Source organism: Lepidothrix coronata, unplaced genomic scaffold, assembly GCF_001604755.1.
Source record: "Lepidothrix coronata isolate B3197 unplaced genomic scaffold, Lepidothrix_coronata-1.0 Scaffold23, whole genome shotgun sequence".
Classification (NCBI taxonomy): domain Eukaryota; kingdom Metazoa; phylum Chordata; class Aves; order Passeriformes; family Pipridae; genus Lepidothrix; species Lepidothrix coronata.
In genome coordinates this window covers 5,674,886-5,688,099 of record NW_016690203.1, presented here as the reverse complement: position 1 = coordinate 5,688,099, position 13,214 = coordinate 5,674,886, and the positions used below count along the sequence as shown (strand labels likewise).

The window sequence follows — 13,214 nt, the reverse complement described above, 5'->3', positions numbered from 1 at the left end:
CAGGTTGTGAAGGGGGAAAAGATGTCTGTCAAGGAAGCATGGCCAGGACATGGTGGCTCAGAGACTGGCTCTGGCCCACAGGATTCTGGCATCTGGCTGCAACTGCCCACAGCCCCAGGGTGCCCAGTCCCGGGGGGCTCAGCTCTGATGTGCTTAAAGGGCTGGCGTGTGCATGCCTGCTTTGGGCAGTTGGCAAAGCAGGCTCACCTGGTAGGCACAGCATGTAAGTTTTCTCTTTCCCGGGAATAAGAGTAAAGGGTGGATTTTCTAAAGCAAAAAAGCAAGCAGTTGTACGGGGAAATATATTTAGCCTGTGTTTTCAGGTCACATGTTCTGGGACTGGAGAGCAGAATGTTTTCAACACTGTTTTGGAAGCACACTATTCAGTATCACAAGCCTTACTATTGGAGAAGCCAGTAATTGTGCTGCATCTAAAACAATTACTTGAATTACTTGCATCGTGGTTTCTTCTTTTCAACTGCAAAGGTTTTGCAAAAATGTGACTTCTACAGCTACAAAAGCCTTGAAAATACAAATAATAGTAAAGTGCTGCTCTGCATTTGCATAAACCTGTTTATCCTATACATGGTTTATTCATTAACTCTCGGAACAACCAGCAGGACAGCTATGGCATTCCTTATGACCACCTCACTTGTGGCTGAAAATGCAACTGCTTAAAAGGAACACTACATAGTTTATAAAGTGACGATAAAAACCATTCCCAGGAAAAATGCCACAGGAGCTGGCATTCGGCTTTTACATGGAATGAAACTTTCCTATAATTCTGAAATTTCAGAGGGAAGTCTCAGTATCTGCAAGAACTGGGACCTCCGTGCTGCAGCTCACCAAAACGAACATGCAGTATTAAGAGTGTCCATCGCTGTGCTCTGCAGACAGAATAAGAGTTAGATGTGGAAAATACCTAGCTTCCTCATCTATTCCTCCTCCATTTTCTAGTCCTTTACAATTTCAGTGTCCCATGCAAGAGGTTTCTTGCAGCCTCTACTACCAACGTATTTCCCAACCAGCTCCTCCTTAGGAAGACTTTCCTGGTAATCACCCCAGCTTTCCTCATGCTTCCTTTCTTACCCAAAACTTAATCCCCATAAGAAAAATGATAAAACAGGAATGCATTTTGCCTGTTTCATCTCCTTGCTTCTATAAAGATGAGTACATGTTGCCACCGGTACAAGTGGAAAACTGGAAGATTGTTTGACAGCCGGTGACTTGCTCAAGGTCACAAAAGAACCTCAGTAGCAGAGCTGGGAACAGAATTTGGTATCCTAATTCCTAATCTGGCAGCCTCACCACAACTCTCATCACGCAATCAAAAAGCTCCTTTTAAGGAATGCTTTTGTGACTAAGAGAAAATCCAAGGCATTAGAAGAAAGAGTCCTTTTAATTTGCCTTTATTCAAACATTTACGCCTTTTGCTATATGGAAAACATTATTTAAACAAGATACGGGATTACGATATGATGAAATACTCTAAAATCCTTGAAAAACAAAAACAATTACGGCTGCATTTAAGACTGCACTGATTCCAGCCATTAGGAAGTCAGTGATTAGATATTCCTTGTTTACAGTTTCATACATAGCATAAGTAGACCAGCAAGTACAGTGGTCTGATCAGAACCTCTTTGAGTGTTATATGCAGGCTTTCCCATTTCTTAAGAGTACTATTTATAACAGGAAAAATTTTCAGAGCTCCTTAGTAAAACTTAATTTTCTGAAGGTCCTAACTTGTTGCACCGCAAGAGTTTTTAAAAAAGCAAAATCAAATCCTTAAGCTGCTAAACTCAATGGGAGATTGCCCTGACCTGAAACAATCTGGGGTTTGGTACGCTCTTGAAGAGTAGCTCAGTAATTTACCAGCTCTCCCAGGACACCTCAGCTTTGATACTTAGAAACTCTACATGGTAGTTCTATATTTTAAGACAGCACCTTTTTGCTTGCTTCCTCTTCTGTGTAACAGAATACTATAATTTGGCAACAGTGGATAGAAACAAACAAGGGTATTGAGAACCGATGTTACTGAAAAATTGTATACAAAATAAGATGAGCTGTACAAGCTGAAGTAAGCATAAGACTACAAATATTAAGAAGATAAACCAAGAAAATAAATGTATATTTAAGCCACTCCTTTGGAAAAAAATTGAAAATTCCCTAAGTGCAGTAAAGATGCTATTGATAGCATTCTTACTGTCACTGAAATTGTTGGAGACCCAGGATTAGGGGTTCGTGACTTAATTTTACAAGAACACGTATTTTGCTCATTAAATTGCTAATACTGCAACCGCAGAGCTGGGGGAATACAATGGAGGTACCCACTCCCCCTCCCTGAAGTCAAGGCTCAACCCATAAAATGCCCGTGGCCTTTAAAGCATTTGCAGTGACAGGAGGCCTTGTGTTTGCAGATGTGTTAGCCACTTTTTGATTTGATCTTTACGCAATTATTTTGATAAAGAAAATGTTCATCTTGTTGACATTATCACTGTAGTCAATAGCTAATGACCGCAGTAGTTAACTTCCTTATAAATATTTAACTTAATAGAAGTCGTCCCTCGGGTTATAGTACTTTTGACACTTGTATAATCTGAAACAAATCCTCTTTTTTAGTCAAACAGACCATGTTACACACACAGTTGGCTAGCTATTTACAAAGCACCCAATTAAATCCTGCTTAATTCTCCTACTCTGAAAATCCCATTTCACTAGCACGTAAGCTATGGATCACACAAGATGAGCATCTTTCACTGAGTCTGGACACAAGTTTACAGTCAGGAAGACTTGATTGTGCAAGAGCCTGCTGTAAAATTAATTCACCCATCAAATGGTATACGGACAAAAAGTGAAAAGAATGTGCTAATTCGGAGGTTTGAAGAAATAAGCTGAAGAATCACAGTTAAAGACAGGTAAATCTAGTTTAATGTTCACATGTAGTAGTTACACATCACAGAGATTAAACAGGATTTTAACTGTAACATAGCTGCAGTGAAATGTAAGTCATTTTGTACTAGAAAAATAATCTTGACGCAGTTATCCGATTTTTGGTCTACTTAAGTTCGTTTTAAGATGAATTTACATCACTGATCGTAACAACTTCGCCTATGTGCCTTTCTGCAGTTAGCTATTAATACTCTTTGGATGAAGGAAACAGCAACTGTTTTTGTTAATGTTTTGCCCTTTGGTTGCAAGCAGAGAACTGTTTTCAGTTTTTAAGCAATAATAAGCTGTAGGAACACAAGTTTGCAATAAAACTTTTTGGTGCTAAGTGAAGTTCCAGAACAAGTTTATTGATCTGATGCAACAGCAGATTTTAAAAAAAGCAGATTAGAGATCTAAAGCATTGCCCCCATAATGCAAAAAAATTAGATAGAATTTGTTTTTCTATTCTCAGTAAAAAACACTACATCTTACTGCTACTTTTATAGAATGCACTAAAAACCCCTGTGCCTAAATGACAAAAGTGTAGTCTCAAAATGTATAATACACTTACAAACATTTTAAGTCTAGATTAAGGAAAACACGTTTGTATGGACTCCAAACAAGTTTATTTGCAATTAGACATCTCATGCAATCATGCAGGACCACTAGCTATAGCTGCAACTTTTGAGTCTAAAGGACATCTGGGGACAAAAAAAAGTCCTAAACATTCAAGATATTTCCGTATTAGCAGCTCTGTACTTGAGCTGTGGTTTTCTAAAGAGATATTCCCACAGATTAAAAAAAACATACACACCTTTATAATATTTACAAAAAAATATTTAATTAAAAATATTTTATAATTACAGTAGTCTATTAAAGCATATACTTTTCTCACACTTATAGAACATCTCTATATATACACAGTATGAAATGTCACTCATTTGTCTATACAATATGTAACACTCCTGCAGGGAGAAGAAAGTTCCCTGGGCCCCAATAAAATCCATCTATTTTAAACAATAGATGTCAAATATATCTACAAATGCTCTGGTAGATTAGTAAAGCTTCAAGATTCGGCTGCTCGGTCCCTTAAGAGTTACAAGGTTTCTAAAGTCTGCTTTAGGCTCGGTCCTCTATCCCGGGGCAGAGTCGCAACTTTTCCTGCTGCCACCGCGGGACACGCTGCCGCTCACAGCTGGCCGGGAACGACGAGAAGAGACGGAACCGGGGAGGGGGGGAAAAAAACCACGGGGGGTGGGGTGGGGGACCGCTACGGACGTGCAAAATGGTGAAAAGGCTCGGCTCTGCGGGGTGAAGCATGGGAACTGCTCGGGGGGGTTGGATGGCTCCTTCCTCCGGTGCGGCGGGGCCGGGCCGGGCCCCCTCCCGCCGCCGCCCGCCCCCCGTTGCCTCTGCGCGGCGCGGCACCGCCGCACACCTGTGGGAGAGGAATGAATAGAGGGGGTGTGTGAACCGCTCCGCTCCAGACCGACTGGCGCCACCAACAAAACACAAGACATGCTTGATCAACAACCCAAAACAAACCAGGTCAAACAACAACCGCAGCTCCCAGGCTGGGCCAGGCGGAGGGAGGGATGCGCAGCTGCACGCCGCAGCCAGAGGCGCTCCGGGGGGAGAGGGGGGGTGTTGGGGGGGGAGAAAAAAAAAATAACCACCCAGTAATTAAAGAAAATAACCACCCGGTAATTAAAAGTAAAACCCCAAAGCCTCCTGCAAATATTTCTCGCCGGGCTCTGGTCCCTCTTCGGCTGGCTTCCCGAGGGGATGCGGTGCGGCCCCGCCGAGCCCGGGCGCTGCGCTCCCCCCGCCCGCCCCCGGCCCCGCGCCCGCCCGGCACTCACCTGGGGAGCGGCGGTCAGCGGCAGAGGATGCTGTCCCCGGGCTTGTTAACAGAGCCTGCCTGCGCAGCAACCAAACACGGCAAATTAGAGCTGGGGGCAAAGGACACGTAGACCCCCCGCACCCCAGACCGCTCTCCTCCGCGTACCGAGCACTGCCACAGCCCCGCCGGCGAGGGCTCAGGGAAGCCCCCAGCTGCACGGGGGGACAGAGCCGAGGGGCCATCGCAGCGCTGCCGGCGGGGGAAGCCCCGGGGGCACGGAGTTGCCGGGGCACACGCCCCCCGGGCTACCACCGAGGGTACCCGTGGAAGGGAGACGTTCCCCGATTCCACCCCCTCAAAGCACGCTGCGTTCAATATGTACAGCCCCCACGGCCCCTCACACTCGCTACACGGCGCGGAAGGGTGGGAAGCGCAGGAGCAGCGCTTCTCTTCCCGTGTGTGCAAACACGCCGGCTACAGCTACTCCCTCAAGAGGCTGTAATTGCACGGTACACACCGAGGGGATGCGGGCACCCATCGCATACAGCCAGGGCGTTCCTGCTCCCGTCCACCCCGTCCCCTCCCGGGACTATGACCCCTCGGCAGAGCCAGGGGACTGGCAGTGCCATTGTATCACCGGGGCGCTCCCACGGCGGCCAGCGCTGACCACTAGGCCACGCCGCTCTGTCCTGCGCCCCGCTTCCCGGGATCGTGTGTCACGCACCTCTTACCGGGTCAGTGTTGAGGGCTGTCAGCGGAGTCCTGGGGGTGCCCGCGGGACAGCTGCCCGGGTGCAGGGCGGGCGGCGGCGGCTGCTGCCGGAGCAGCGCTGGGTGCGTCTCCAGAGCCAGCTGCAGGTCGAGGATGTAGTCGATGACGTGCTGCAGGATCTCCACTTTGCTGACCCTCTTGTTGGGCGGGATGGTGGGCACCAGCTTCCTCAGCCGGCTGTAACAGTCATTCATATCGCACTGCAGGCAGAGTGCCGCCGGCTCCTCGCCCGACGGCGGGCCCCCCTTGCAGCCGCTGTGCTCGGCCAGGCACCGCAGGGCTGGGTGCCCCCCGCCGCCGCCCGCCACGCCGGGCTGCGCCTTGCGACTGGGGTGCCGGACGGGGCTCACGGCTTTCATGGTGCCGCAGGGAGGGAGGGAGACCTCCCTCTCCACCACCACCGCCGCCTCCCGCTGCTGCTGCTGCGACCTCGCGAAGCCGCGCACGCACCGCCCGCAACGGGAGCGGAGCGCGGCCGCAGCGCCTCGCCGGCGTTACCGGCTGCTGCCCCGCGGGTGCAACGAGAGGCGCTCGCCGAGCCGCACGACGACGGCGCCGCGAACACCGAGAATAAAGAAAAAAAAAAAAAAATTAAAAAAAATTAAAATAAAATACAAACTGCTGCGGCTCCGCGACCTCTCAGCCCAAACCACTACCACCACTGCCGCTGGCCGCGCCGCCCAATTTATAGCGCGGGGCGCGGGCGGGGCGGGCGGTGCCGGGGGGCGGGGCGGGGGCGGCACCGCGGCGGGGCCGGGCCAGCGGGGAACGGGGGGCGCTGCGGGGCCGCGCCGCAGCCAATCAGGGCGCGGCCGCCCCTCCCGGAGCGCGGCGCCAGCCAATGGCGACGGGGCCGGGGAGGGGCGGGCGGCGCGCGTGGACCCCCCCGGGGAGGAGGGGGCGGTGGCGGCGGCGGAGGAGGAGGAGGGGGCGGTGGCGGGGAGGAAGGACTGCGGGAATGCGGGTGGGACCCGCCGCCCAGCGGCTCCCGGCGCCGTCCCCACGGTCCGGCGCGCAGCTTCGCGGGGGCGAGCGCAGCCTCGCGCGACCGGCGCCGCTCCCCGCCGCCCGACCCGGGGGAAGGTGGCTGCACCCCCTCCCCGGCCTCCCCCATCCCTGTCCTCAGGAGGGGTGGCCTCTCCTCGGGTCGTGAAACGCGTTGTTATTCTCTCGGTGTAGGAGGCTCATCCCGGCTTTACACATTTTTTGAGGGACTTGGGGACGCTGGTTTAAAGGCAGGGAAGATCCCAAGCAAAACTTGAGAGGGAGGGGGGTGTGGGAAGGAAGAAGGAGGGTTTAGGGACTACAAGCAAAGCAATGCCAGGGAACATTAAATTAGAGCACATAACTATTAAAAATGCATGGAGATGGAGTATTTAAAATTCCTCCATGACATATAATATTAATCCGTTTTATGTAAAATTCATACCTGTAACTTAATTTGGTCCATTAATGCACCAGATCACGTATTAGTAGATGTACCATGTTTTAAATATGATGCTGGAAATGTCCACAGTTCTGTACTTTGAGACAGCATTAAAATTAACAGACACATACTCCTGAGTCCTGCTTAAGTCATCTCGTGGCAGATTGTAACCTTTTAATTTAATAATGCGGTGTTGAAACTTCCTGTTAATTCCTGCTAAGGATTAAGAGCCACTGCGTATCTGAATGGGATGCCAGCATAAGAAACTTGGTGCCCGATCCTGCAGATGCTGCAGTGCTTCGAGCTCTCCGTGAGCGAAGTAGGGCTGACTGCTTGGGCAAAAGAGTGAAGGAAGGAGTAAAGGCTGCAGGATCTGCCCCTAAGCTTGTAAGTCAAACCCAACAGAAAGGAAGAAATCCATAATGGTGATTAATGATTACATGTCCCCTCAAAGCTTAGTCACAACGGGTGATATATAAAGGATACAGTGGGAAGCTGTCAAACTCAGAACTTGAATGAGCAGTGAGACTGGATCATCTGAAGCGTATAATGAAGCGCACTTGCATTCTCTCTCACCCCTTAAAAACATATGTTTTGAGGCTCTGCTTACAAATACTCACACTCTTTGTTTTCCTTATTTTGTCCCACATTGCCAGTGCCATACATGGCAGTTAGGCTCCTGTCAGCACAAAATCTAAGTGCATGGTGTAAATCTTTGAGCTGTAATCTAGACTGAGGTCTAGATTTGTATGCTACATTATGACGATGTGATGGGAAGACGTATTTCCATTAGCTGTGGGCTGGATGATCTCAATTCTGCTGCAGTCATTGCTTTTATCCTGTGAAACTCCTCTCCTTGCAGTTTCCTTGCAGGCACGGGCCTTAAAGCATACATTATGGTTACTCTGTCTGTTTTCCAGAGTCCTGGTAATATGGACAGATTTGATGTGCTGTCTAAAAAAAATAAAGTTTTAAATGACAGTGAATATTCAGGCTCAAATGTTGCTGGTCCCATTTTAATCAAAATCTGTGTGAAACTCGATAGACTGTAATATTGGGTTGTTCTGTTTGTACTGAATCCCTTCTGGGAGCTCCTCTGATCTCACTGGAAATCTCTAGGAAACCCCAATATGTAACTGGTTCCCCTTTAGCTCTCCCAAAGCTAGTTTGGACAGATTATTTCTGTACATGCACACAAACTCACACATACACACTCTGTAGCAGCACTATAGCAAATCCACTGAGACCACACTGGTTCTTGAAGATGACTCAGTATTTCTGGAAATTTGTGAAGAACCATGAAATGCCTCAGACCTCTTTTTCCGTCTGATTTCTTCCACTGCAAAGGATACAAAGGAAAATCTGAGAGTCTGAAGTTGCAAGAAGATTGTGTGCTTTCAGGTAGCTAACATATCACAGTAGAGATATGTGGGAGAGGGAAAAACAGCTCTCCCCTTCAACTACGATATAAATATTCAGGGGATTTCCTCTAGTAACTCCCTTTGATACTCATGAAGCTGATACATGCTAGTCCGACATGCTAGGCTGAACAATAGGCACCAATTCCCTGTCAACAACCGGCCTGCTTTTGCTCTCCTTGAAGTCAATGGGAGTTTTGTCATTGACTTAAATGGGAGTGGGTTGAGTCGGCTGCTTTTTCAAAATTTAGATTGCATGTGCTAAGTAAATTGCTTTAGAAATGGGCTGGAAACCTCAGAATGTTATCCATCTAGGTAGGCATAATGAAACTCTTCATCCCTAAAGAGGATTGTACACAAGAAAGAGGGACAGTGGTTATTGTTCATGCTTTTGTCCTATTAATAGCAATATTTTTCATGACATGAGTATATAGGGATTAACGCTTCTGTTTTTCACCAGACCAAATTTGTATTTTTAAATAAATTATGTACATCTTTAAGCATGTGGTCCCTTTCTGGCTGGCTGGAGGAGTTTATCTATCTTGGCTGGGTTTTTCTGTGCTCTCTTCCCATATCCAGAGTCAAGATTCATTTCAATTGAAACCAACTCTTGTAATATTACCACAAGATTCTTGAGAATGCTTGAATGGAGCAGTTTGGTCCATTAAAAGACAACTGATGAGTTCAGGTGACATTATAGGTGCTCTCTGAAGATTGAAAAAGTTACTTTTGATTCAAAATCAAAGAAAAACAAGATAAAAATGAAAATGAAATGAATGGCCTTGTATCCCCTTTGTCATGAAGATAATCCCACTGAATTACTGAGAATAAGTAAAGGAGTCTGAATTTGTCAGCATGAGTCTGAGTATATGAATATGCCATTGACTCCAGCTGAAAAAATAAACCTGAGACATTGACATGGCACCAGGGAAGGGGGACAGTTCTTCCTAGCACAGAATCCATAACATTTCCTCTGACAGCACTCTGGATCCACAGATGTTTGTGCATGATATGATGCCATTGAACCAACCAGTGCATTGGATAGTACTGCATTACATAAAATTGTCTCTGGACAGATGAAATTTGAAGGGAACTCATTCAGGTATGCAGAGGGAAGCAAGCAATCAACATGGTTTCTTACACAAGGTTACTTGCTATACCTACCTTAAGAGGGCATGAAATGCACACAAATGCACAATGCATTTTTATTTTTAAGCAGGTTATGAAACAGTGGTCGAGTCAAGTGTCCTTGTTATTAAGCTTGGGGCATGTCGTATCAGAGCAGTAAAATCCCAGGCTTTCCTTTGCTTGAGGCTGATAACTGGTGTGATGAGTTTCATCCTGGTGGGCATAAAGATATGATACTGAGACCCCCTGCTCCCCATTCCTGTTGACTTCAGCAGGCAGCCAGAAGACTCAGGATCTCGGAGGAGCTGCTCAACACCTAGAAGGGCTGATCATTAAAAAAGCATTATAAATCTCTGAATGGTTTATGGTTTATGAGGGAAATAGCAATTGATTCCTCAGTGGTGCCATTACTCTCCACTATTGCTATCATTCAAAAGGCAATAATGTTGGTTATTTACCTTCAATTAAAATATCTAGTTAGTTGTGATGTCATTTAAAATAGCACTATAATGTGTTTAGTGCTCCCTTATCAAACACCATAGATAAACTCCTCTTGGCAACAGGGGAGAGTGATATGAAATGAAAAATTGGGTGGGGGAGTGAGATAGAGGAAAGACTATGTAAATCTTTTACTGTATTATTATTCCTATATGCCTATGTCCCCTTGGCATAGGCTGGAGGTGAAACTGCAGGCTTCTTTGCAGTTACACCCTCTGGATCCTCCAAATGGGTCAGGGAAGATCCATCAGGCATTCGGGGAGTACAGAGAAGTCACCTCACTCTGCAGAGTACCAATGGACTGAAATCCATCAGTCTTCTGATAGCATTCCTTACCAAGGATGATTCAACACCAAAGCTTGACTTAACACTAATTTTTCCCCCAAACAACACAAGCCATCTTCAGTACTATTCTCCTTATATTCCTCAAATCCAAAATCTAAATACAACTCACGCACCTCACTAAACGTGATTTTTTTTTCTTATTCTCTGGTTGTGGTCATTACAGAAATTTCTTCTTAATGAGAAAGTCTAAGAAATTCTCAAGACCTTCAACTTCCCAGTGCCCCATGTGCATGAAGTTTAATATAAAATAAAAAGATAAATGTTTGTTGATTGCTCACAGCAGCTCTTCACAGACAAAAGAGAATATTTTTTTTGCATGTTCAGTTGTCCATTTTAGAGCATCCTTCTAATGACAGGAGCATATTCCTACCCACCTCTTTGTGCTTTCTTTTAGCTTTGTATGCTACAAAAAATATCATATGACAACAAACATTACAGAGAGATAAGGAGCAGATTAAAAAAAAAAACCTTCTCCATGGCTTGATGCTTATGTACACTCTTTTTTACAGAAATGTGGAAATAACTGCATAAAAAAATATTTTACCTCAGTTAGTGGAGAGAAATAATAAAAGACTGTAATGGGATTAGTGTCTACAAGAACTTTTCTTGCTGTGCTATCTCCAGCATGGCTGTGTTGAAGAAATTTGTGCAAACCCACCTACTCCCTTTGAGAGTCTATGGCAGCAGAAAACATTGATATGTCACTGACACATGCCCTGGCATTTTGCTGGTGGTTGTATATCAGCTGAAAGCTAATGTCATTTAAGAAGGTTGCTTTGTTCAGGTGACCAGAAACCCTGGGTTTGTCGGGCAATGTCAGATTTCTGCATTGACTAAAGCAAGCTTGTGGCAAGAAAGATAACTCATGTTGACAACCTTCTGCAGTGTGGTCCAAATATAAGCAATCAAGAGGCTTATTCTGGGGAAGGGGAAAATAATTTAGAAGTATTTGGAGCAGCTTCCTGAGGAACACTCCATTAAACTGAGTTACATAGTAACAGATTGAATTTAGTCTTAACTTTAATTTTATTTTGTGTAGATTTAGATCAGATTTATGTGCAATGTCATGCCTTTTGTTTGTAGACAGAAATCCTCAGCCAATCTCCCCGAAAACTGATGGTATGACACTACCTTATACTATTTTTGTGTTTGTTATGAGTTTACATTAAGAGCTCTATAATCACACAAATAATACAGCCTACAGGGACAATGAGCAAATCGACCTAAATTAAATAAGTATCTAGATGTGTACATGCTCATCTGCATATGTTATCATTACACCAATGATACTGGTATTTATTTTTAGGGGACTTGAAAAGCTTCATCAGCAAAAGCAGTCTAAGTTCATGCCACAAAAAAAAAAAAAACCTGCAGAAACAATAGCAATATGTTTCACTAATAAAACATTTTACATTTCAAAAGCTGATATCAACATGTTTGTTATTTGTTCTCCATGAGTGTTTTAAGGAATTCTTCAAAATCTTTGGGGTTTATCTTTTTTGATGTTTTTAAAAATTGGTTTAAATTAAAAGAAATCACCTCTCTCTCTCCCTGACTATGATGACAATCTTTTCCACGGTGGAGGGACATCCAAGGTAGACAGAGAGACCCTCACTGCCTCTGTGTTGTTGCAAATGCATTGATGTTTTTTGTGACTTTAGTTAGTTGGTTCTCAAAGTAGTTTTATGGGCCAGTGTCACTTTCAGATAGCACCTGCTTGCCAGATATTAATTTAGAGTTCTGCATTTCTTTCATGCTAGTGACAGCCTGACAAATATGTATACACTATAGAAAATTCTGTTTGCTGGATTTGCTTCAAGTCAAATCGGTGACACTGCTGGGAAGAGAAATTAGAAAGAACTAGAAATTCGAGTCTGGTGGTTGTGTTTTGGAGGGGAAGCTTTTCAGTACGTCTTCAAATCCCCTGACTGCAGCTATTTATGAGCCGTGCCATGGAGTTCCAATACCTGCTGAAATCTGTGTAATCTTATTATCTATGTATTTACCTGCTATAGAATTCCTGTTGCCATAACATGTGAGGATCTACCAAGGCCTTAGTAAGAGAAGCAAAAGGCTCTTCCTCATTCTGCCGTTCCATCTTGCAGAAGAAATACTAGAATAGCAGGAGATTATTTATAGGATGATAGCACCGTTTTAATTTGCTTATGTATTTGCGTGTTTTTGAAAAAGCAGTCTGTTCAAAAGGTGAGTTTTGTACTAATTTGTAGCAGGATGCTTCCTGTGATCATTCTTTATAGCCCACGTGGTTTCTGAGAAAGCTGTCACTTAAGAAGACAAGAGCCCTCAGCTTTTGTTGACAGAAAACAGCTCTTACAGGATTTCATGTTTAAAGAGCATGAAAAAAAGTGACGACAGGTAATGTCTCCCTTAGGCAGACAGGGTCACATTCATGAGTTTAATTTCAGCAATAGTATATGCTAAAATGACCTTATGTATTTATTAGGACACAGGATTTTCTAATGAAAACCACTGTGTAGCACCGTGAATTTAAATCAAGATATACATTGCAGACTGCAAATGGCAGGAGATGCAGAAAAAAGAAAGATGGATGTAGGGAGAATATTGGACAGTGATCCATGAACTGCAATTCTTCACAGTTAAATATATTCTGTGACTTACTGATTTTCCCTTAGAAGAAATGGGAATGAATGTTATTTTCCATTTCGGAGTAATTGTATAGCAATTCTTCATGGTTTTGCTTCTTATGCAGGGGGCAAACTATGCAAAAGAATTTTAAAGACATATTCAAAATTGCTGTTAAAAATGCTTCAACTTGCAAATTTCTTACAGTTTGACTCTGTTTTCTTAAAGCTAAATGATGTGCATATATAAGAAT

At 44.8% G+C, this 13,214-nt stretch overlaps 1 protein-coding gene across 2 annotated transcripts; it reads right to left on the bottom strand.

Moving 5' to 3' along the window:
- Positions 1–2,905: 2,905 nt before the first annotated feature.
- ID4 (inhibitor of DNA binding 4, HLH protein) lies at positions 2,906–6,252 on the bottom strand. Of its 2 annotated transcripts, none has more exons than XM_017808661.1 (3): positions 5,496–6,252; positions 4,791–4,849; positions 2,906–4,366 (listed from the first exon to the last, which is right to left on the bottom strand). In XM_017808661.1, the coding sequence occupies exons 1-2, from the start codon at positions 5,899–5,901 to the stop codon at positions 4,836–4,838; spliced, it is 420 nt and encodes a 139-aa protein (XP_017664150.1). In that variant the 5' UTR covers positions 5,902–6,252; the 3' UTR covers positions 2,906–4,366; positions 4,791–4,835. The 2 variants fall into 2 exon arrangements, with proteins under 2 accessions (XP_017664150.1, XP_017664149.1); XM_017808660.1 differs by having other exon boundaries at positions 5,503–6,016.
- Positions 6,253–13,214: the final 6,962 nt, after the last annotated feature.